The sequence below is a fragment of the Cervus elaphus genome, chromosome 20 (assembly GCF_910594005.1).
Source record: "Cervus elaphus chromosome 20, mCerEla1.1, whole genome shotgun sequence".
Classification (NCBI taxonomy): Eukaryota; Metazoa; Chordata; class Mammalia; order Artiodactyla; family Cervidae; genus Cervus; species Cervus elaphus.
The window spans coordinates 47,556,932-47,581,912 of NC_057834.1; the positions used below are offsets into that span (position 1 = coordinate 47,556,932).

Sequence of the window (24,981 nt, forward strand, 5' to 3'; positions counted from 1 at the left end):
CAATACTATAGCATTATAAACTTTCAAATTGCTAAGAGAGTAGATCTCAATTGTTTTTACCACAAAAAGAAATGATGGTATGTGACATGATAGAAGTGTTAACTAACTCTGTGGAGGTAATCATATCACAGTATATAAAATATATCAAACCAACACCTCATATACCTTAAACTTACACAATGTTATATGTCAATCATGTCTTAATTTAAAAATTAACAAAAAATGTAGATAGGGACTTTTCTTATCCTCATTTAACAAATAAGGCAACTGAAAGAGCTTGGTATGTCCGTGGTCTTAGCTAGTGAGTCTCACTGTTAGGACTGTGAGTTCCCAGAAGGCAGGCAACTCCCTAATTGTCTTTTTAGCCAACATTTTCTAAAACTGTATAGCACTCAGGGAGCACTTAGAAAATATTGCTGAATGAATGACCAGCACTCACATATGGAACCTCTGACATCCAACACTAGACTCTTGAGTCTGGACTATACCATGCTTTCATTCATTAAATACTGATTTGTTAGGCACCTACCTACAAGATGATAAACACTGGCTGATTCTCATTCAGTAGTTACTGAGCCCAACAAGGTGCATAGCCTTGTGCTGGAAATTCATGAAATGCTGGGATTTCCGATACTGCTTAAAGGATGAGAATTTGCTAGCAAAGCAGCTGTCAGTTCACCAGGTAGACCACACAAAGAGGCACTTAACCCTCTCAGCTACAGATGACTTGAAAATTGATTCTGCTGAGAGCTTTAAAAGCAAATAAAGAAAATGTGAGAAGTGTGACTTCTGAGAAGATTTTTCCCAAGAAAAGACAGAATTGAAAAAGCTTTTTCTTCTCATTCTCCACTGGATTTCAGACAGAGGATAGTGCTGTAGTTAAAGAGTTGTGGCTCTTATCTTTCTGCCAGTGGCAAACATCTAAAAAAAAATCAGAAGTTGAAGCTAAGAAAGTAGTATTGTAGAATTGGTTATTAATAAAATACTTAAAAGGAAAATAGCAACTACTATCAAATTGTGGGTTTTTTACCACACCAACCACCAATAATGGTTTAGAGAGTAATAGAGAGTGAAAAAATGTTAATACCCATACTTTAAAAGGGTGTGTATCTATTTCATTTGGAATTTCCTGTTCTAATTGCAGGGTTACTCTTTCTTAAATAAAAATGCCTAGTTTTATATGAATCAGAAAATTGTATTCTTTGAAATTTATAATTCCTTCATAGCAGTTGCTTGTCACCAGTCATTTATAGAATTATGGGTTATTTTAAAATTTTATATCATTTTGGAATATATAGTTAAATCTCATTTATTCAAAACTTAACAAAGCAAAACTCATATGTAACTGGCATTTATTCCACTTTATAGCAGACATCTTTTCAAAGTGCAATCTTGGGTGTGTTTTAGAGGAAGAACATATTCATTTCAATTTTATATATTCTGAACATTTATATTATAACTTGATGAAATAAAAATTGTCTACATCAGAATTTCTCAAAATGTAGTATCTGAAAAACCTACATTATTTAAAATGTTACTTTGGAGCTGTAAGGATCTTCTTTTAAAACAAGTACTTTTAGCAATCCTTGCACATTAAAATTTGAGAACCACTGGTCTATATTGAGAGACCCTGAATGGTTTTCTCAATGATCAGAGAACAATAAAATTATATTTAGGTTTCTCTTCTTCCTGAGGCAGAAAATAGATTAATACAATTCTGAAAGTGAAAACAAATGGCTTTTCTTTTTAAGCAACTTAATCATTAATAGCCCACTCACTGAACTTTCCTGTTAATTGAGACTTACCATATATAGAAATGTAAAAGATTGACTAACTCTTACAAGAATGAATGCAGTAAACCAGCTGGCAGCAGTGATAAGGGAAGCTTGAGAGTTCTCCGAACAGCAGCAAGAGGAGCAGGCAACTTTGATAGCATGTGATGTTCTCTTTTTGAATGTTTGATGTACAGTTTCCCCATTTCTAAACTGGAGTGAAGAAACACATGTCGAAACACTACAACACCGTTCCAGTATTTTGTTAACTTTGTTAAGTTACCGAAGCACAAGGCTCTCTGCTCCTTCCTTGCAGGGCTGTGAGTGCTACTGGATGTCTTATTCCTCAATCTTGACATTTGGTGCCCACGGCATTTTATAGCCTAGGCAGATAAAGGTGCCTGCACAATAGATCTCATGGTCCTGGGTCTGTTCCCTAAGCATTTTGGATTTGACAGAAACTGTCCCCCTTCTCTGCAGGGCAGAGATGTAACATTGACATTGATGAGTGTGCCTCCAATCCCTGTCGCAAGGGTGCAACGTGCATCAATGATGTGAACGGCTTCCGCTGTATCTGCCCTGAGGGGCCCCACCATCCCAGCTGCTACTCACAGGTGAACGAGTGCCTAAGCAATCCCTGTGTCCATGGAAACTGCACTGGGGGCCTCACTGGGTGAGTAGCTGTCATGTATTCATCATTTCTTATTGACCTGTGTTGAGCCAGTTGAGTTTTAGTACTGACCATACCCTGTAGCAGTCAGTCAGGACTTGAGCTGAGACTAGGCTGAAGAGGTCAGTAATCCACATCATAGTCTTCCAAGTCACCACTTCTTCCCTGCCTTCCATGTCTGAGTAGATGGAAAGTAAGGAGGAATGTTTCATTCCTCTTGTGGGTAGTCAGCACATGGGAGGAGTCCAGGGTTATTTTCTGAGTCTTTAGCTGTTGTGCTTTTAGTACTAACTGCAAGATTGAGTTCTGAGGGATATTCTGTTTGACTTAACCTCCTGCTTAAAGAAAACCCAACTCTGTTTCATAATGATACCAGTGGGTACCTCTGAGGTAGAGCTGGTTTCAGCTAGCTAGAGTCTTGGCCCTGATGAAGTGTTCACAGTTGGCAAGCCCCTGAGAGCTGTGCAATGTGTTGGCAAGTAGTTTTCTAGAATCACAGAGTGTGACGTTTGGTTCCATGAGATAGCCCCGTGCTCCTGCCTTGCTTGCCAGAGGACGGGACTCTGGCCAGGACTTAGCATTTGCCATGCTCACAGCAGGTGAGAGAATGAAAAGTACATTTGGAGGTAAATGGGCAATCAAGTGATTTCCAAGATGAATTAACTCAGTATTCCTGTTTCAGAGTATGGCAGCCTTCAAAGCATCCCAACCCATTTACTTTTTTAAAAAAAGAATCACCAGACAAGGAGGCTGTCATCTCCCGACATCACATTCTAAGTGCTGATGGTGCTCAGATTGTGAACAATATGCATGCACTTCAGATGCCTTCATTTCTGTTCCATTTCCCACTCCGCACCCTTGGTGCTTTCTGGGGGCAGGGTTTCAGGTCAGAACAAAGCATGTCTCAGAAGTCAGATATCCCAGGAGCCCTTTGGGGTCACTTAGAGTCTCTGATACTACCCGACTTTCTGAGTATCTGTTTTACACCGGAAACAAGTGATCTAAGGTTTCTTTACATTTATTTAGCAGAAAAGAAACTGCAGATTTACCAATGGCAATGAGTCTTTCAGTTTGTCCCAATTTGTTGTACCAACCACTCTTTACGTGTGAAAGCCCACTATACTTACTTATTTTCCCAGCATTTTTGGTGGGCCAGGAGGCTGTGTTTACTAAATACTTCAGATGGGCCCACATGATTCACAAGGTAATCCAAGTGTAGGTTTGAAGAGGAACAGAAATGAGCCTACCCAGGAGCTCCTTGATCCTTCATTTCATCAGAATTTTGTATTTCAACTGTGACTTAATTGTTCATTCATACCACAACAGTAACTTATTTCTGTCTTCTTTCAGATACAAGTGCCTCTGTGATGCAGGCTGGGTTGGCATCAACTGTGAAGTGGACAAAAATGAATGTCTTTCTAATCCATGCCAGAACGGGGGAACTTGTGACAATCTGGTGAATGGATACAGGTGCACTTGCAAGAAAGGCTTTAAAGGTGATGCAGAAGTGCATATTTTTATGGCCTTTTTCTGCCTTTTTGTTGGTGCATACAGCCTGACTCACTTCTTTCTTTCCCCTTTTTCCTACTCATTCATATAGGAAACTTAATTTGAGCACTTATTATTTATAGGGCAGTTGGAGAATAAAAACAAATAAATTTAAACATGGATTCTATTTTCAGACTAGCAGAAAGGTGAGCTATTGAAACAGTACCATTTAAGGTGCGCAACTAGAGCTCCACTCATACAACTTTGGATGTTCTAACTGGGTATTCTAATTGTAAGCTCCAGTGTAGGCTTGATTCTATGATAATTCAAAAGAGATATTGGTAGGAGAATGAAAATCTTGTTTTACTGTAATTGTAGCAATAATATCATGGGAGAATCCATGTATTTAAAACCTTTCTAACAAATTCTCTTAAACATTGAGATATTCTTAGATGATATGTAGTCACCTATGGGCTTCTGGAAAAATGCATAGTAGTGAGTACTGTGTAAAATCACTTTTTGAGTTGTCTCTGTTATATTTCTCCTGTCACTTTTTTCTTTAACCCTTGAGAGAGAAAGCTGTGGGTAAATCATACATATTTGTACTCCTTGATCCATATAGTCATTTATTTCACAACTCAAAGATGTGCCAGGCTACTGTGATAGGTCAGTATGTTTCAGTGTCACTTTATTTGATAACTTGACATTTTTCTAAGATCATGTTTTAAGTCATTAACTTTTTGACATTCAGATATATAACATCTGTAAAGAAACTTACAGATTTAAAAGCACTTTTATTCCTTTGTCTCTTTGAGACTTGCTGATCAACAAAATAAATATCAAGATAGTTCATAATCACATGTCTAGTGATTAACAGAGTACAGTTTGAACTCAGACCTCTATACTTTTAGGCCATTATTTTCTTTTTATACACGGCTGTACTTCCTCAGTTTTAAGACTCTGTGTCAGGCTCTATTGCAGGTATAAAGGTGGTGACATTTGGTAATGTCCTGTCCCCCCATGAATGCTTCCTTACTTTTCTCTTTTTTCTTAGTGGGAGTAGATTTTGTGTCTTGGATCAGGGGGAGGAGCTTTGTGACTTCAGAGAGCACCACCACATTGATGGTAGATACTGTGCATTTGAAAAAGTGGGCATAAATCAAGCAGCTTTGAGTAACTGTTCAAATATTTTATCCCTTGATAACTTCTAGCCTGTTTTTAAGCCCTGACCAGATACTTTGTATAGAAGCCTCTATTTAGATATAGCAGTAGCTTTTTACCCTAGTGAACTTCTTGGTCCATTATAGAGAAATTACTTGTATTTGGACATTCATTAAACTTTAAAGCTATTAGAATATATTGTTCTTCCATTCATTTTTTGATTAAGCAGTTTTACTGACTGACTGTATGTCAGGGACTTTACACTGAAATGAATGAACAGGTGTTTCAGTGGCCTGAAGAAATTAATGCAGTTTCTGAGGTGTTTAATGTTTATCCCTGAGAGCAGTGCTTAGTAATTGAGATTTTGAGGAGGCTCACAGAAAGTTTCACTGTCTTTGATTTTTCCCCCTTTTTGTCTGCAGGCTATAACTGCCAGGTGAATATTGATGAATGTGCTTCGAATCCATGTCTGAACCAAGGAACCTGCTTTGATGATGTAAGCGGTTATACTTGCCACTGTGTACTGCCATACACAGGTGAGTCTCGGGGTCCAGGGGCCAGAAGGGATGCTCAGTCTTGCTTTGTCATTCCAAACCTCGGAGTCTCAGAGATGGGGTCTGTGGGGGCAGTGATGCTGCCCTGAGGAATCACGGCCTGACCACCTTTCCTGCTCTCACTGTCTAGGTCGTCTGCTCAGAGACAACACTGTGGCCTCTCTAGATGCAAGTGGTGGGGATACTTGTTTGCCTTTATTTTTTAGGGTTTGAAAATTTTTTTTTAATTATACATGTCTTGAATTGACACATAGCTAATGGTTTAGTCATTATCTGAAGGGACTATATGGCCTCTGCTCTTGGTCTTAGTTTTGCCAACTCAACAGCTACCACTTTTTGGTCATTTACTATGTGCCAGACACTTTATATATTTTGGAGTATTTGCTCTAGTGCTCACGATAATTCTATAGAGTAGAGGTTCGTATTCCTGTCACTGTTTTATACATGAGCAAGCTGAGGCAAAGAGAAGTTACTTGCTGAAGGTCACATAGGTAAGTAGTAAATCTAGGATTTGTCCCTAAGTCTTTGAATCCGAAGCTTGTCCTCTTAACTGTCCTTCCTCTCCTCACTTTGATTGCCACTGCGTCCTCTGCAGAGAGGCACTACCCCTTGGATGGCGATCACACACAGAAGACATGGATGTGACTTCATTTCGTATCAGGTGACTTTGTTTCAGGTGGTGTTACAGGAGTGTGCTTGGACATTTCTTTGTATTCTCCTGCCTCATTACTGCCGTCTTGTGACTGGTTGTATTTGTGTGGCTCGCTTGCCTCATGTCATCCCTTTAATGGCTTTGCATGTTTCTCCAGTGCCTTGCATGCAGGCAGGAGCATGGCTGAGTTCTTACTCCCCTGGAGTCTTGGCCTGTTGATAATAGCTATTGCTAGTGACTCTAGGCTGTTTAGAGTGGCCAGATGCATGACTTTTTTACCTGAAAGACTTGGTACTACATTGCTGTCTTTGTCACCTCTTTACAAGAAACATTCATGCAGAGAAACTGCATTTAGCCATCCTGATTGAAGAAATCAAAATTATTGGAGATCCATAGCTGTCCCCAGACAGTCTAAATAATGTCGTTCCATAGCAATAGCAATCACACTTGTTGGAACTGAGCAGATCATATCATTTACAACCATAAAGACTGAGAACTGATGGTAGTAGGGAGATATAAGCAGGTGTCATTATGCTTTGACACATTATAGGCTTATCTGAATGTGACTAAGGTACATAGCTCATTGGGAAAATATTTGCTTTCTTGCTATTCAACACAGTAAGAATATATGACTATGTGCTGGCTGTTGGTTTTTCTACATATTAGGATCTTATTAAAAGAATTTACTATGTGTGACCTCTGGGAAATTATATTAGATATTACAGTTTAAAATTTCAGTGCTGAGTGTTGCTAAGGGTTCTGAGTGTCATTAAATTTGGCCAGCATGAAGGGAGCTAAGCAATGTTGCCTTTCCTTATGAGCCACTGTTCTGACCAGACACATTAAGAACTTGTTAGGGGAACTTCCCTGGTGATCCAGTGGTTAAAACTTCATATTCCAGTGCAGAGGTAACAGTCTTGATCCCTGGTTGGGAGCTAAGATCCAACATGCCTCATGGCCAAAAAGCCAAAACAAAAAACAAAAGCAGTTTTGTAACAAATTCAATAAAGCCTTTAAAAATGGTCCACATTGGACTTCCCTGGTGGTCCAGCAGTTAAGAATCCATTTGCCAATGCAGGGGACATGAGTTTGATCCTTGGTCCGGGAAGATCTCACATGCCTCGAGGCAGCTAAGCCCGTATGCCACAACTTCTAAAGCCCATACGCCTAGAGCCCATGCTCCCCAACAGGAGAAGCCCTGCAATGAAAAGCCTACTACCCATTGCGACTAGAGAGTAGCCCCTACTTGCCACAAGGCCCGTATGCAGCACCCAAAAATAAATTAATTAATTCTAAAAACGGTCCTGGGACCTCCCAGGTGGTGCCAGTGGTAAAGAACCCGCCTGCCAGTAAAGGAGACATAAGAGACATGGGTTTGATCCCTGCATGGAGAAGATCCCCTAAAGAAGAAGAAAGGCAACCCACTCCAGTATTCTTTGCTGGAGAATCCCATGAACAGAGGAGCCTGGTGGGCTACAGTCCATGGAGTTGCAAAGAGTTGGACACAACTGAAGTGACTTAGCAGCAGCACAAAAAATTGTCCACATCAAAAAGAACCTTTTAAGAAAAGGAAAAATGGTTAGGGACATTGATGAAAATTTGTGGTAATATTTTTTTCTTTTTGAATGCAAAGTTTTAGGATAAAATTTTAAATTGAGTTAGTTGTTACTTGACCTTATTTATTTTGTTGCAACGTTGTATTAGTTTCAGGTGTACACTATAGTGATTCAAGTTATTATACTCCATGTAAAGTTACTATGAAATAATAGCTGTATTCCCTGTTCTGTATCCATGTAGAGTATTTATTTTATGCCTGGTACTTTCTGTCTCTGAATCCCCCACCTCTACCTTGGCCCTCCCCCTTCCCGCTCCTGCTAGTAACCACGGTTTGTTCTCTATACCTGTGAGGCTGTTTCTATTTTATTATATTCATTTGTTTTGTTTTTTAGACTCCACAGATAAGTAATAACATATAGTATTTGTCTTTTCTGTCTGATATGTTTCACTAATCATAATACCCTCTAAGTCCATCCGTGATGCAGATGGCAGAATTTCATTCTTTTTTATTGCTGATTAATATTCTTCTGTGTATGTGTATGTGTGTGTGAGAGAGAGAGACAGAGAGAGAGAAAGAGTCACAAATCACATCTTCTTTATCCATTCCTTTGTTGATGGATACTTAGGTTGCTTCCATAGCTTGGCTATTATAAATAACCTAATGCTGATTTGAACATTGAGGTGCATGTATCTTTTTGAATTACTGTTTTCATTTTCTTCAGATGTATACCAAGGAGTGCAATTGTTGGATCATATTGTAGTTCTGTTTTTAGCTTAAGTAACATCCATACTGTTCTCTATGGTGGCTGCACTAGCTTACATTCCAACCAATAGCATCAAGGTTTTCCTTTTCTTCACATCTTTACCAGTATATTTTATTTGTATACTTTTTGGTGGTAGCCATTCTGACAGGCGTGAGTTGTAATTTGACTTCCAAAACAACTTAATCTCCCTTTTAAAAAAAGTTTTTATTGGAATATAGTTGATTTACAATGTGTTAGTTGGAGGTGTACAGCAAAGTGAACTCTTTTTTAGATTCTTTTTCCATATAGACCATTACAGATTATTGAATAGAATTCCCTGTGCTAGGTCCTTACTGGTTATCTATTTTATATACAGTAGTGTGTATATATCAATCCCAGTCTCTAATTCATCCCTCCCCTCCCCTTGGTAACCATAGGGTTGATTTCCACATCTGTAACTCTGTTTCTGTTTTGTAACTAAGTTCACTTGTATGCTTTTTTTAGATGCTAGCTATAAGTGATTTCATGTGGTATTTGTCTTTCACTCTGTATGACAGTCTCTAGGTCCATCTATGTTGCTGCAAATGGCATTATTTTGTTCATCTTTAAGGCTGAATAATATTCCACTGCATATATATACCACGTCTTTTTTATCCATTCCTCTGTTGATGGGCATTTAAATTGCTTCAGCGTCTTGGCTATTACAAATACTGATGCAGTAAACACTGGGGTACATGTATCTTTTAGAGTTATGGTTTTCCATGGTTAAATGCCCACGAGTGAGGTTGCTGGATCATATGGTAGCTCTGTTTTTACTTTTTAAGGAACCTCCATGTTGTTCTTGATAGTGGCTGTACCAGCTCACACTCTCACCAGCAGCGTTGGAGCGTTCCATTTCTCTATACCCTCTCCAGCATTTATTGTTTGTAGATTTTTTGATGATAGCCTTTCTGACAGGTGTGAGGTGATGCCTCATTATAATTTTGATTTGTATTTCTCTAATAATTAGTGATGTTGAGCATCTTTCCATGTGCTTTTTTAGCCATCTATATATCTTCTTTAGAGAAATGTCTGTTCAGATCCTCTGCCCATTTTTTGATTGCAGTGGTTTTTTTTTTTTTTTTTTTTATATTGAGATGCATAAGCTGTATATTTTGGAAATTTGCCCTTGTCAGTTGCTTCATTTGCAAATATTTTTTCCCATTCTGAGGGTTGTCTTTTCATTTTGTTTACTGGTTTTCTTTGCTGTGCAAAAGCTTTTAAGTTTAATTAGGTTCCATTTGTTTGTTTTTGCTTTCAGTTTCATTACTCTGGGAAAGTAAAAGTGAAAGTTGCTCAGTCGTGTCTGGCTTTTTGCGACCCCATGGACTATACAGTCTGTGGAATTCTCCAGGCCAGAATACTGGAGTGGGTAGCCTTTCCCTTCTTCAGGGTATCTTCCCAACCCAGGGATTGAACCCAGGTCTCCCACATTGCAGGTGGATTCTTTACCAGCTGAGCCACAAGGGAAACCCAAGAATACTGGAGTGGGTAGCCTATTCCTTCTCCAGCGGATCTTCCTGGCCCAGGAATTGAAACAGGGTCTCCTGCATTGTAGGTGGATTCTTTACCAACTGAGCTATCAGGGAAGCCTTACTCTAGGAGGTGGATCAAAAAAATCTTGCTGTGATTTATGTCAAAGGGTGTTCTTCCAATGTTTTCCTCTGAGAGTTTTATAGTATCCGGCCTTACACTTAGGTCTTTAATCCGTGTTGGGTTTATTTTTATGTATAATGCTAGGAGTGTTCTAATTTCATTTGTTTACATATAGCTGTCCAGTTTTCTCAGCACCATGTATTGAAGAGACTGTCTTTTCTCCATTGTATATTCTTGCCTCCTTTGTCATAGATTTGGTGACAGTAGTGTGTGGGTTTATTTCTGGACTTGCTATCCTGTTCCATTGATCTATATTTCCGGTTTTGTGCCAGTACCATACTGTTTTGATAACTGTAGCTATGTAGTATAGTCTGAAGTCAGGGAACCTGATTCCTCCAGCTCCATTTTTCATTCTAACAATTGCTTTGGCTATTTGTGGTGTTTTGTGTTTCCATGCAAATTGTAAAATTTTTTTGTTCTAGTTCTGTGAAAAATGCCATGGGTAATTTGATAGGGATTGCACTGAATTTGTAGATTGCCTTGGGTAAAATATTAATTTCCCAATTGAAGAACATGGTATATCTCTCCATCTGTTTGTGTCATCTTTGATTTCTTTCATCAATATTTATAGTTTTCTGCATACAAGTGTTTTGTCCCCTTAGGTAGGTTTATCCCTAGATACTTTATTCTTTCTAATATAATGGTAGATGGGATTGTTTCCTTGATAATGTTTCTGAGCTTTCTTGTTAGTGTCTAGAAATACATATTTCTGTGTATTAATTTTGGATCTTGTAACTTTACCAGATTCATTGATGAGCTATAATAGTTTTCTGATAGTGTCTTTAGGGTTTCTTTATGTATCATATCATGTTACCTGCAAACAGTGACAGTTTTACTTCTCTTTTTTCAGTTTTGGTTCCTTTTTTTCTTCTCTGATTGCTGTGGCTAGAACTTCCAAAACTATGTTGAATAAAAGTGGTGAGAGGACATCCTTGTCTTATTCCTGATTTTAGAGGAGATGCTTTCAGTTTTTCACCATTGAGAATGATTCTTGCTATGGGTTTGGTGTATATGGCTTTTATTGTGTTGAGGTGGATTCCCGTTATGCCCACTTTCTGGAGAGTTTTTGTCATAAAGGAATGTTGAATTTTGTCAGAAGCTTTTTCTGCATCTATTGAGATAATCTTATGGCTTTTATTCTTCAGTTTGTTGATGTGGAGTATCACATTGATTTGCAGATATTGAAAAATCCTTGCATTCCTGGGATAAATCCCATCTGGTCCTGGAGTTTTGTTTGTTGAAAGATTTTTAATCAGTTTCAATTTCAGTTCTTGTGATTGGTCTGTTTATATTTTCTATTTCTCCTTGGTTCATTCTTGGAAGTTTGTGCCTTTGAATTTATCCCTCTGTTTTAGGTTGTTCATTTTATTGGTGTATAGTTTCTTATAGTAGTCTTTTATGATCCTTTGCATTTCTATGGTGTTCGTTATAACTTCTCTTTTTTCATCTCTGTTTCATTGATTTGAGTCCTCTTTTTTCTTGATGACTCTAAGGGTTTATCAATTTTGTTTCTCTTCTCAGAGAGCCAGCTTTTAGTTTCGTTGATCTTTGCTGTTCTTTTCTTTGTCTCTATTTCATTTGGTTTTTGTCTGATCTTTATGATTTCTTTCCTTCTACTTACTTTATCTGTTCTTCTTTCTCTAGTTGCTTTGTATTGTGTTTGGAAAAGATGCTGGATATGATTTCTGTTTTCTTAAATATACTAAGGTTTGATTTGTGACCTAAGTTGCTATCTGTCCTGGAGAATGTTCCCTGTGCACTTGAGAAGAAAGTGTGTTCTGCTGCTTTTGGATGGAATGTCCTATAAATATCAATCAAGTCTATCTGGTCCAATGTGCCAATTAAGGCTTATGTTTACTTATTAATTTTCTATCTGGATGATCTGTCCATTGGCATAATGGATGTTAAAGTTCCCCACCATTATTGTGTTACTGTCGATTTCTGCTTCTGTGGCTGTTAGCATTTGCTTTGTATACTGAGATGCTCCTATGTTGGGTGCCTATGTATTTGCAATTGTTACATCATTTTGGATTGATCCCTTGATCATTATGTAGTGTCCCTCCTTGTCTTTTGTAACAGTCTTTATTTAAAGTCTGTTTTGTCTGATATAAGATTGCTGCCCTAGCTTTCTTTTGATTTACATTTGCATGTAATATCTTTCTTCATCCCATTACTTTTACTCTGTGTGTGTCCTTAGGTCTGAAGTGGGTCTCTTGTGGACAGCATATATGTGGGTCTTGTTTTTGCTGCCATTCAGCCAGTCTGTGGCTTTTGGCTGAAGCATTTAATCCATTTACATAAGTTTTGATATGTATATTCCCATTGCCATTTTTTAAATTTGAGGGGTGTTTTTTTAGGTCCTTTTTTTTTTTTTCTTTCCTCTTTTGTTCTCTTCTCTTGTGTTTCCTGCCTAGAGAATTAATTTCCCTTAGTATTTGTTGTAAAACTGGTTTGGTGTTGCTGAATTCTCTTAGTTTTTGCTTGTCTGTAAAACTTTTGAGTCTCTGTCAAATTGGAATGAGAACCTTGCTGGATGTTCTTGATTGTAGGTTTTTCCCTTTCATCACTTTAAATATATCATGCCACTCCCTTCTGGCCTGCAGAGTTTTTGCTAAAAAAGTCAGCTTATGGGGATGGGGATTCCCTTATATGTTATTTGTTGTCTTTCCCTTGTTGCTTTAAATACTTTTTGTTTGTATTTAATTTTTGTTAGTTTGATTAATGTGTGTCTTGACATGTTTCTCCTTGGGTTTATCCTCTATGGAACTGTCTATACTTCCTGGACTTGGGTGACCACTTTCCTTCTCATTTTAGGGAAGATTTCAACTATAATCTCTTCAAATATTTTCTCAGGTTCTTTCTCTTTTTCTTCTTTTTGGACCCCTATAATTTAAATATTGGTGCATTTAATGTTTTCCCAGAGGTCTCTGAGACTGACTTCATTTCTTTAAAAAAAAAAATTACTTATTTATGTATTTCATATAGATTTTTTTGGTCCACACCCTGCAGCGTGCAGTATCTTAGTTTCCCAAGCAGGGATTGAATCTTTGCCCCTTGCAGTGGAAGTGTGGAGTCTTAACCACTGGGCTTCCAGGCAAGTCCCTGTCCTCATTTCTTTTCATTCTTTTTTCTTTTTTCTGTTTCACCACAGAGATTTCCACTACCCTGTCTTCCAGGTCACTTATCCCTTCTTCTGCCTCAGTTTTTCTGTTGTTGATTCCTTCTAGTGTATTTTTCATCTCAGTTCTTGTATTCATCTGTATTTGTGTGTTCATTAGTTCTCCTGGCTCTTTGTTGAACATTTCTTGTATCTTCTTGATCTGTGCCTCCATTCTTTTTCTGAGATCTTGGGTCATCTTTACTATGATTATTCTGGATTCTTTTTCAGGTAGATTGCCTATCTGTTTAGTTGTTCTTTTAGATTTTTATTTTGCTCTTCCGTCTGCTAGATGTTTCTTTGTCTTTTTATTTTGTCAGACTTACTGTGTTTGTGGTCTCTTTTCTGCAGATAGCAGGATCATAATTCCTCTTGTTTCTGGCGTCTTCCCCCCATTGGGTGAAGTTGGTCCAGAAGCTTGTGGACTCCCCTTGAAAGGAGTTTGACTGATGTTGTGACTAGAGCCTGCGCTGGGTATCAAGCAAGGCCACCCCTTGCTCTGTGGTTGTCACTGTCCTGTTAGAGACAGGATCTGCTCTCTGTTTGTGGAGGTAGAAGCCCCTAGATCTGTTTCTTAGCTGTGTTTCTGATTTGTGGTGTGAGGGTTGGAGCATTTCCACTGGAGAGCAGCTACTGCGTATTCTTTCTCTGGGGCTGTTCACCTGCGAATGTGCTGTTTTGTCCCTTCTTGCCTGTTGTGTGGGCTCACAAAGTACAGTATTCTCTGCACGCTGCCCAGGGAGGAGGGTGCTGGGGTAGGGATTGGAATATGGGTACCCTTCAGGTGGCGATAGGGGTGAGCTGGTCACACATTTTGAGGAGGGGGAACAGAGGAGGCAGTGACAGGGATGTGCAAGCCAGCTCCGGTAGGAGCCCTCCTAGTGCTCTGGAGGCAGGGGTTGGTATATGAGGAGAGAGCTTACAATGGCAACCCCCTCCCCCTTGTGCATTACTCACCAGTGGCGCTTCATTTCTGTGGTCGTCCAGGCTTCCTCCACGAGCATTCTCACCTGCAGAGCTCTGCAACCCCATCCTCTCAGGCTGTCTCCTCACAGCCGTGTTTTGCCAAAAGTTTAAATTTCACCTTCAGTTCAGTTCAGTTCAGTCGCTCAGTCGTGTCCAACTCTTTGCGACCCCATGAATCGCAGCACACCAGGCCTCCCTGTCCATCACCAACTCCCGGAGTTTACTCAAACTCATGCCCATCAAGTTGGTGATGCCATCCAGCCGTCTCATCCTCTGTCGTCCCCTTCTCCTCCTGCCCGCGATCCCTCCCAGCATCAGGGTCTTTTCCAGTGAGTCAACTCTTCACATGAGGTGGCCAAAGCATTGGAGTTTCAGCTTCAGCATCAGTCCTTCCAATGAACACCCAGGGCTGATCTGCTTTAGGATGGACTGGTTGGATCTCCTTGCAGTCCATGGGGCTCTCAAGAGTCTTCTCCAACACCATAGTTCAAAAGCATCAATTTTTCGGCACTCAGTTTTCCTCATAGTCCAACTCTCACATCCATACATGACCACTGGAAAAACCATAGCCTTAGGTTCAAAATATTTGTTAACAAAAGAAAGACTCATTATACACAAATAAATAATTTCAATATCTAGTAGAGAATTACCTATCTTACAATAAACAATCATTTAAAAAAAAGAAAAATAGAACAGTAAAGAAAAGTAACAGTCCATATATCACCAAATTTGGTTTTGACTAATATCCAGACTCAAACAGTGATGGGAAGTCCTGTGTGACAGCAGTCTGGAGGCCCAATTGGGAAAAGGTCCTGGGTGGTGCATCTGCTCCATGGGTGAGACTTCAGAATTGTAGGTTGGGGGTTCCTGCTTTTAATCCCAGGCCACAAACTGATATTGTCATCAGTCTGAGAGTAGATTGCAGCTCTGGTTTAATCTTTTTTTTTTTTTTTTTTACGGTGCCATTTGTTTTGTCTTGTAAATCTTGGAATGTTATTAAGCCCCTGGTATGGTTGGCCAGACCTCCTCCAGGGGCTCAACAATTCCAGGATCTGCCCCCTTCTCATCTATGATACCATGCAACTTGCACTCACCACAGGAAGGTAGGCAAGGCAGTGTCCAGGCAGGTCAGAAGCAAGGTCAGAGGCTTGCTCTGCTTTCTTTGTCTCTCAAGCCCGAACAAGACAAGACTACTTCCATTTAATTTCCCTAACAAGCCAACAGCAGGCCCCTCCCCGGGTCTACTCTCCAAACCCCACGTTCCAGCACCCAGCATCCATGCGCACTGGCAAACAAACACCTGTCTCAGGCTGGGGCGTGCAGGGCCGTGGCCCGGACCATCTGTGCAGGTCTCACTCTGTTCTGTCTGTGACAGACCAGTTACTGGACTACCCTCTGAACCCCCAAGGCTCTCCTCTGCTCCAGCTCATCTCCCTGCTGGTAAGAGGCCCTCCCCAGACGCAGGGGCCTCTTCATGCCTTCGGCTCCCCACGAGGGTGCAGGTGTCATCCTGCTTCCTCTCCTCTGCCTTTGCCTTCTCCCTTTCACCCTACCCATCACGTGGGGGTCTCTCTGGTCCTTTTAGGTGCCCAAGGTCCTCTGCTAGTGTCCAGCAGGTGCTCTGTGGTAACTGCTTCACGTGTAGATGTCTCCTTGGTACATTTGTGGGGAGAGAGAAACTCCATGTCCTTCTACTCCTCCACCATCTTGGAAAAAGCCCATCTCCCTTTTAATAAAAGTATTCTTTTAATTTTTTCCTGGAATCTTATATTCAGTATACTCAGGTAGGAAATGTTGGTGGGCAACTATTAATGTCATGTTTTGATGTTGAAATAAGGAGAGATGTTACTAGACAGTTAGTATCACTTCACTGGTTTCCACCTCTGATGGCCCTTTGATCAACCCCATTGCCTTTTGGAACAGGCCTACAGAGGTTTTAAGAGTAGGAGGCTGTGTTGTTACTTCTCTGCAAGATGGATCTATGTGGCTAAGCTTCTGAGTAGCTGAATCTTAGCTACGAAGATGCAAAAACTCTCACACCTGATTGATGTCAGTTTCTAAATCCACATAACCACTTGTGATAACAACATGAAGATGACAGCAGGCCAGCGGTTGTTGAGTACTCACTCCATATGCTGGGCCCTATGCTAGTAAGGACTTTGTAAACATTTTGTCATTTAATCCACAAAAAGCCTCTATGAGTTACATAGCATCCTAATTCCCATCTTATTTATGTGGAAGCTCAGAGAATGTAACTTGCCTGAGATCACACTGTGTGTTATCACATCAGATCCAAGACACAAAGGTCCATAGGTCTCTCAGATCCTGAAACTTATTCATTACATTAGATCTGAATTCAGAAAGCATCCTTTGGTGTAGAATTTGGGGAAACCTCAGTTCCTTGGACTTTTTCTCTATAATAAACTCTGTCATTTGATTTACAGGCAAGAACTGTCAGACCGTATTGGCTCCCTGTTCCCCAAACCCTTGTGAGAATGCTGGTATTTGCAAAGAGGCACCAAATTTTGAGAGTTACACCTGCCTGTGTGCTCCTGGCTGGCAAGGTAACAGTGTCGGAATGTAGAAACCAAGAGCATTTAACAGAGTGATCTGGTTATTTGATGACATGGAGGATCTATCTTTTGAGGCTTGCCCTTTTTTTGTCAAGAACACAGACCTTGTATAAAAGTTGAAGCTGCTAACTGGAATGTTTTAGACTTTCCATTTTACATGTCTTTGCTGCCCCCTAGTGGCTGGAAGACTCCAACCAGAGTCTGAAGCTTTGATGTTCTCTGTAGAATTTCAGCATCTGGACGGCAACTTGCTCGGTGCACAGAAACCTGAAGGGACTTCCCAAAGCGGGAGACCAGACAGAATATCCTTGCAGCAGCCCCACCCACCCCAGCTAAAGCCCAGCCCCCACATAAATTTCTGTGTGGGAATCGACTTCCAAGGACTGGACCATTCATTGCCCCTTTGTTTCCAGGTCAGCGGTGTACCATCGACATTGATGAGTGTGTCTCCAAGCCCTGCATGAACCACGGTCTCTGCCATAACACCCAGGGCAGCTACATGTGTGAATGTCCGCCAGGCTTCAGTGGCATGGACTGTGAGGAGGACATTGATGACTGCCTTGCCAGTGAGTACGCCAGCCTGCTCCTGAGCCCCTGGGGGAGAGCAGAGGAGGGCTTGGTGGGGGCACATGCCTCTCAGTGCTGAGGCTGGCCATCCAACAGTTTATCACCTGTCTTTAATCTTCGTATTTTAAAAATCTTCATTTTGAAGCTAGTGGCTTTAGGAGTTAATACACGGGAGTCACTTTTAACCATTGCCTTACTGATTTTTGTACAAAGTGGGGACAATGCTATGAAAGCTTCTAATAAAAAGCAGATCTCTTGAAGTATAATTAAGTATACAACACACTGCTAGTATTAAAATGAACCAGTCCAGTAAGTTTTGACATACGACAACCAAAACCAGTATTTAAGATACTGATCACATTCATCCCCCTGAATGTATTTCATCTCTTGTAACTTAACCCTCCTTTCTACTTTCCTGTCTCAGGCAACTAGGGATCTACCTCCGTTACTGTAGATTTGTGTGAATTTTTTTACAATTTTATTCTTCTCTGAGAGCTCTACTTGGCCCTGTACATCTTAGGGGAATCTTTTCACTCTGACTGGTATGAACGTGAACTGTGCTCAGCCTAGTGTACACTTCAGGGATTGTTCTGCCTACTCCTTTCTAGTGGTTTTTTACCCAGCTTCAGTAGTTTCAACATATGAATGTGCTGTACTTATCAGTACAGTCATCTCTCAGTATATGAGGGTACTGGTTCTAGGACCCCCCGTGGATACTAAACTCTGAAGATGCTCAAGTCCCTTATATAAAACGGTATAGTATTTGCATATAACCTATGCACATCCTCTTGTATACTTTAAATCATTCCTTAATTACTTGTAATACCTGATGCAATGTAAGTGCTATGTAAATATTTGCTGGTACATGGCAAATTCAAGTTTAGCCTTTTGGAACGTTCTTGGATTTAAAAAAAATTTTTTTTCTGTTCTTGGTTGGTTGAATCCATGATTGTGGAACACATGAATATGGGGGGCCGCTTGTATTCAGTTACTTGTGTGGTGATTAAATCATTAAATTCAAACGAGCTTATCATAGTGCATCCAGAATAATGGCATCTTAATTCACAGCATATATCATTTCAGATTATCATATGGATGGCACTATACTAGGGGCTGACAGTACCAGTATAATTAAAACCTTACATTTATGAAACTCATAGTCTCTTAGGAAATAAAGACGGATAGACAAATAATTCCAACATTATATGACTAATGGTGAAAAAAATATGGCCAAGGTACAACTGATGGAGAAATTTAAGGGAGTGGGATCACACTATTTGGATTCTTTTCCCACATTAATTAGTATATCAGTCAAATTTCTACTATTTGAACATTTTTTCCTATTTGAAGTAGGACTAACAATATTTGCAACTAGTTTAAAATTATTCAGTAACTTACTGTGAGTTGCTTGAAAAGTGCTATGGAAATTACAGTAGCTGTGTACTGTTACGTGTAACAGGGATATATGACTTGTAGAGTTGTTCCAGTAGAGACTGCAAATGAGCCTTAGAATGAAATTAGCCTAATAGATGACTAAGGTATAAATATCTCTCTTATAAAATAAGGACTGCATTACTCATCTGGTATTTTGTTTTCTCTTTATGTTTATGACCTGTCTTGTAATTATATTTCAAGTTCCTTAAGACCAGGAGTCACATCTTACTTTCCTTGTTCTGATTCGAGTGCCATCTGTGTTGCAGAGGACTGTGCTATGACAATAGCTCAGAATTTCTTGATTAACTGCTATGGCTATAAAGTGTTCCCTAAGATCAAACTATGTGATGTTTAAAATTTAAAAATGCTCGTTTCCTAGTTGTATGTAAATCTAAAAAACAACAAACAAAAACAAGAAAGGGAAGAAAGGAATAGAGGGAGGGAAAAGAAAAGGTTGGTCAGCACAAGGGTTGATATCTATCCCATCCCTAGTTTTATGAGTATTAATTTTGCAAAGCAGTGAGTGTTGCAGGTAAAGTTCTTCCCAGCTATTAAACAGATTCTTATTAAGAATCTCAGGCAAGTGTTACTACATTCATTTTCGTAAATGGAGGAGTCAGGGCAAAATAGACGTAAAGAAATGTCAGAATTGTTCCTGTTAGTGTGGCTCAGTTCAGGGTACTCACCTTTACGAGTCTAAGGTTAAATGGATGCTGCTGTTCAGAGTTCTGATTCTCGTGTGCCGTGGCCTAGATCCTTGCCAGAATGGAGGTTCCTGTGTAGATGGAGTGAATACGTTCTCCTGCCTGTGCCTTCCGGGCTTCACTGGGGATAAGTGTCAGACAGACATGAATGAGTGTCTGAGTGAGCCCTGTAAGAACGGAGGGACCTGCTCTGACTACGTCAACAGTTACACCTGCAAGTGCCCGGCGGGCTTTGGCGGAGTCCACTGTGAGGACGACATCGACGAGTGCACCGAGAGGTGAGCAGCCGGCGTCCTCGGGCCGCAGTGCCTTATGGGGAAAGGGAGGGGCGGAGCCTGCAGAGCACTCTACTGGGATTGAGGGGCCGCATAAGGCATCTCCTTGGATCCCACCGCACAATCATCTCCTATTTTCTGGTTTCTCATTCCTTGTAGACATCTAGTTACAAGTTCAAGGCAGAGGTTGAAAAACTTAGTGAGATGAATCATCATTTATTTCTTACATAGGCAACAGAAAGTGCTATAGTTCTATTTCATCTCCTTTTGGTCTCGTTAATTTCAGTTGACAAAAAAATCCTACTTCTTTACAGATTTATCATCCCTCTTTAAGTAATTTCTGGGAGGTTTGATTTCTTTTTTTATTATCAACAAATTTGTTCTGTTTCTCTTCCATAAAGAAATATAGAATCAAGAGCTATTTATTTAATAAGTTCCTTATAAATTAAATTGACTTAGAGATAAAATGAAATGTGATACATGGAGAGCTACAGAAGGTCTGGGTAAAACCTGGAAGCCTTCAATTTCTCTTGGAGTCTCTAATAAGCTCAGACTTTTAAATACTCCTCAGATCTTTTTGGTTGTGGAAAGGAAGCTGAGACTCACGCTGATTGGTGCCCATTCTAGTTTGGAAAAAGGTAAAGTTTACTGGATATAGGAGTTTGGGGTGCTCAAGAGTGTTTCCTGGAACCTTACTTTTAAAATAGCAGGTCAGAGGATCCAGATTATCTAGCTGATGTTGTTCTTCCTGTGTGCTTCTCAGCTCCTGTTTCAATGGTGGCACGTGTATCGATGGGATTAACTCCTTCTCTTGCTTGTGCCCTGTGGGCTTCACCGGTTCCTTCTGCCTCCATGAGATCAATGAATGCAACTCTCATCCATGCCAGAATGAAGGAGTATGTGTTGATGGCCTGGGTACCTACCGCTGCATCTGCCCATTGGGCTACACTGGAAAAAACTGTCAGGTAGTTAGATTTCATCCCATTAATTCAGCTCCTGCAGAATGGTTGAATGTTACACCTGTTCTTTCCTAAGCAAAATAAGCCCCACCTAAAAGAGAAAATTCTGGGTCTTAGGAATGTACCCAAAATAAATCTGGACAGCTTCTTAATTATACTTCTAAGATAACTAAGTTAATCTAAGTTCTTAGATAATATCTAAGAACTACCAACTTCTTAACCTGGTAGATTCCGAAATGGTGATACTGGTAAGATTATGTGGGTTAACACACATAAAATTGTTACAGAAGGCTAACCTAGAGCTGCAGAAAATGCGTATGGGAAATAAGCACATTGATATCATTTAGGAAAACAAAAAGGGAAATAAAGAACAATCAAAATACAGTTTTTAAAATTCAGATACAACATCTAGGGAGATAATGATAATTATGCCCTACAATGTTAACAATCTCAAAACCAAAGTATTCACATGTCTTTCAAATTCAAATATTTAATATTCATTTTCATAGACTCTTAGGATGGAAGGGCCCCTCAGAGCCTACTAGTCTAGCCTTTCATTTTATGAAAGAATACATTGAGCCCGAGAGGGTCAAAGTAACTTTTTTAAGGTTTCACATGAAACAGCATTGTGTTTAATTTTATGCAGTTTTACCTCTCAAACAATGGTGGAATGACAGAATGTCATACCAGCAATCCAGAGAATTTATAAATAAATGCCCAAATGTAACTAGCCTTTCAGAGTATACTTCAGTGAAGCTTTGGCTGTATTGGACATGCAGATAAGCACCTCTGCATATTAAACAGCTTATTGCTGATTCTCTGGCTCTTCTTCATGGGGCTTCTGCTGTTCTTACAGAGTGATGGCCCTCTGCCCTTCCCCTTCCTTCACAAATGGTCAGTGTTGTGAGTTTGGCCTTCCTCTCCCCAGGAGCCAGGCCACCACATGTGAGTTTTGGAGAAGGTGCTAGTCCACTTGCACCCTTTGCCTCTTGCTTTTCAGAAGCCTGAGTTTCTCCCATCCAAATAAGTTCTTTGTTTTGTGGCTAGGTTCTTTTGTGTCATATTTTAGATTCCACACATGTGATAGCATGGTTTTTCTCTTTCTGACTTGACTTTACTTAGTATGATAATTTCTAGTTCAACCCACATTGCTGCAAATGGCATTCTTTCATTCTAGTAGGAGTCCATTTTATGTATGTACCACATTTTCTTAATTCATGTGTCAATGGACATTTAGGTTATTTCTGCTGCTGCTAAGTCACTTCAGTCATGTCCAACTCTGTGAGACCCCAGAGATGGCAGCCCGCCAGGCTCTGCTGTCCCTGGGATTCTCCAGGCAAGAACACTGATGTGGGTTGCCATTTCCTTCTCCAGTGCATGAAAGTGAAAAGTGAAAGTGAAGTCGCTCAGTCGTGTCCGACTTAGCGACCCCATGGACTGCAGCCTACCAGGCTCCTCCGTCCATGGGATTTTACAGGCAAGAGTACTGGGGTGGGGTGCCATTGCCTTCTCCATTAGGTTATTTCTATGTCTCAGCTGCTGTGAATAGTGCTACTAGTAGTACTGTCAACATACAGGGGCGGATACACAACAGGGTCCTGCTGTGTGGCACAGGCAACTATAGTCAGTATCCTGTGATAAGCCATAATAGAGGAGATTATTAAAAAAGAATGTCTGTATGTGTATAACTGAGTAACTTTGCTGTACAATAGAGATTAGCACAGCATTATAAATCAACTATACTTCAATAAAAAAGTTTTTATTTTTTATTTTTTACTAACAGTAAAAAAAGTAAGCTTTTTGACAGTTTTTAGGTTTATTAATAGGCTTTAAGCCTTTAAATCCTGAATTCATATTCACCACAGACAGATTTGATCAAGCCCATGTGATTTCTCACTCAGGAGTAGCACGTAGAAGCTATAGACCTATCTGACAGCTTTAACTCTTTTTCTAGCCCCACAGGGTGGCCATGTTTCTAGACATAAGCGTGATGTAGGGAATAACTTAACCAATTAAGTTCCTCGAATTCTTAAACTTATCTGGTAAGAATTTTTGAATAGCAGAGCTAAAAGAATTAGACTGTGTCAAATGATTGGCTTATCTGGGGACAGTGAATCTAAGTTTAAGACTTGGGTGAGGGCTCTTTTTTTTTTTTTTTTATTAATTAGTGTGCTTTCCTTTGAGTTCTTAAAGTGCAGTGTAACTTTTTTTCTTTCCTGGTGTCTGAATGTTGATGTATGTGTCTGCCTCTGTTTCAGACCTTGGTGAACCTCTGTAGTCGGTCTCCCTGTAAAAACAAAGGCACCTGCATTCAGGATAAAGCAGAGTCGCGGTGTCTGTGTCCGTCTGGGTGGGCTGGCGCTTACTGCGATGTGCCCAGCGTCTCCTGTGAGGTGGCAGCCTCCCACAGAGGTGAGCTCTGCCCGGAGGCTCAAGGGTCAGTCCGGGAAGTACTGAATAACGAGCAGCACTGTAGGGCACGAGCTGTTATTGTGGGAGGAGAGGGAAGGGCAGACAGGAATGAATGGGCAAGCCTCTGGAGAAGGGGTCTGAAATGGAAGGTGAAGGCTGGGGGGCAAGTCTAGAGATTCCAAAAAGAATGTATTTGACATGGAAGGACGGCTTGTTCCAGTTTCAGCACTGGCTTATTTTTTTTAACATATTTATTTTTAGGTGAAGGATAATTGTTTTACAGTATTGTATTGGTTTCTGCCATACAACAACATGAATCAGCCATAAGTATACATAGGTCCCCTCCCTCTTGAACCTCTCTGCCCACTCCCACCTCATCCCACCCTCTAGGCTGTCACAAAGCCCCGTTTTGAGTTCCTGAGTCATGCAGCAAATTCCCACTGGCTACCTGGTTTACACATAGTAGTATTTATGTTTCCATGCTTCTCTCTCCATTGGTCCCACCCTGTCCTTTCCCAATGCCCCCTGGCTCCGGGTCCATGAGCCTGTTCTGTGTGTCTGCATCTCCATTGCTGCCCTGCAGCTGGGTTCATCAGTACCATCTTTATAAATTCCATATATATGCAGCACTTATTCATTTTTAACATAAAACAGATCCTGAGGGTTGTGAACTAACAAGAATAAAATATGACGTGTCAGCCAACTTAGATTAGTTCACCTGAGCCTGACGTGTTGTGTGCTGTTCCGTGATGTTCCTTCTTGGGTTTCCCAGGGGTGCCCGTTGACCGCTTGTGCCAGCACTCAGGCGTCTGCATCAGTGCGGGCAACTCGCATCACTGCCAGTGCCCCCTGGGCTACACCGGGAGCTACTGTGAGGACCAGCTTGATGAGTGCTCGTCCAATCCCTGCCAGCACGGCTCCACCTGCCGGGACTTCATTGGTGGATACAGATGTGAGGTGAGTAAGAGGAGCAGGCAGAGGTCAGAGACCTTCCAGAAGATGGCATACCTCTTACATGTTGAGTTTAGCTGCCTATGTCTACTTTTCACAATTTATAGATTTCTTTTCTTTTTACCAATCATGACTGCATTGTTTTCTAATCACTGTTTCTTTCAGTACCCTGTGCATTAAGTTAGGAGAGCTCTGGTAAGCTATTTTCACAGAAGTCTGGAACCATCTTACTTCCACAGGATTGCTTCCAGAATCCAGAGCTAACATACTCTGCCAGGGTGCATTTCCCAGCCTACCCAGCCCAGTGGCCCCTGGTACTTCCCTGAACAAGCAGTTGAGATAGGACAAGCCACTTTGAGGAGTGGCCCTTTGACCCATGTCATCTTTGTAAACAGTCATTGGTCAATCGACTAATAATTCTCTCAAAAAAATGTTACCCACCCTGTTCTGTGTAGCATCATACTGTTACATGTGTATATTTGAGGGTGTATGTATTTTTTAAGGGATGTATCATTGTCTTCTGCATGCTGCAGTCCATGGGCTCACAAAGAGTCAGACACAACTTAGCAACTAAACAACAGTAGCAACAAAATCATTGTCTTCTTAATGTCTGGGCTGATAATAATTAGATCAAACTGTTGACAAAAGACCAGAGACATGAATTTGATACCAGTTTAAGCCACCAAGCAAC

The 24,981-nt window shown here is 40.5% G+C and overlaps 1 protein-coding gene across 2 annotated transcripts in view; it reads left to right on the forward strand.

Annotated features, from left to right (window-relative positions):
- Positions 1-24,981, forward strand: part of NOTCH2 (notch receptor 2) — a 170,132-nt gene that overhangs the window by 124,116 nt on the left and 21,035 nt on the right. For both annotated transcript variants that reach the window (XM_043877037.1, XM_043877038.1), the window contains exons 13-21: positions 2,253-2,445; positions 3,793-3,938; positions 5,514-5,627; positions 16,860-16,979; positions 17,402-17,554; positions 19,743-19,971; positions 20,732-20,933; positions 23,186-23,339; positions 24,112-24,296. In XM_043877037.1, the coding sequence (XP_043732972.1) occupies positions 2,253-2,445; positions 3,793-3,938; positions 5,514-5,627; positions 16,860-16,979; positions 17,402-17,554; positions 19,743-19,971; positions 20,732-20,933; positions 23,186-23,339; positions 24,112-24,296 (1,496 nt within the window). The remainder of the gene's footprint in view (positions 1-2,252; positions 2,446-3,792; positions 3,939-5,513; positions 5,628-16,859; positions 16,980-17,401; positions 17,555-19,742; positions 19,972-20,731; positions 20,934-23,185; positions 23,340-24,111; positions 24,297-24,981) is intronic.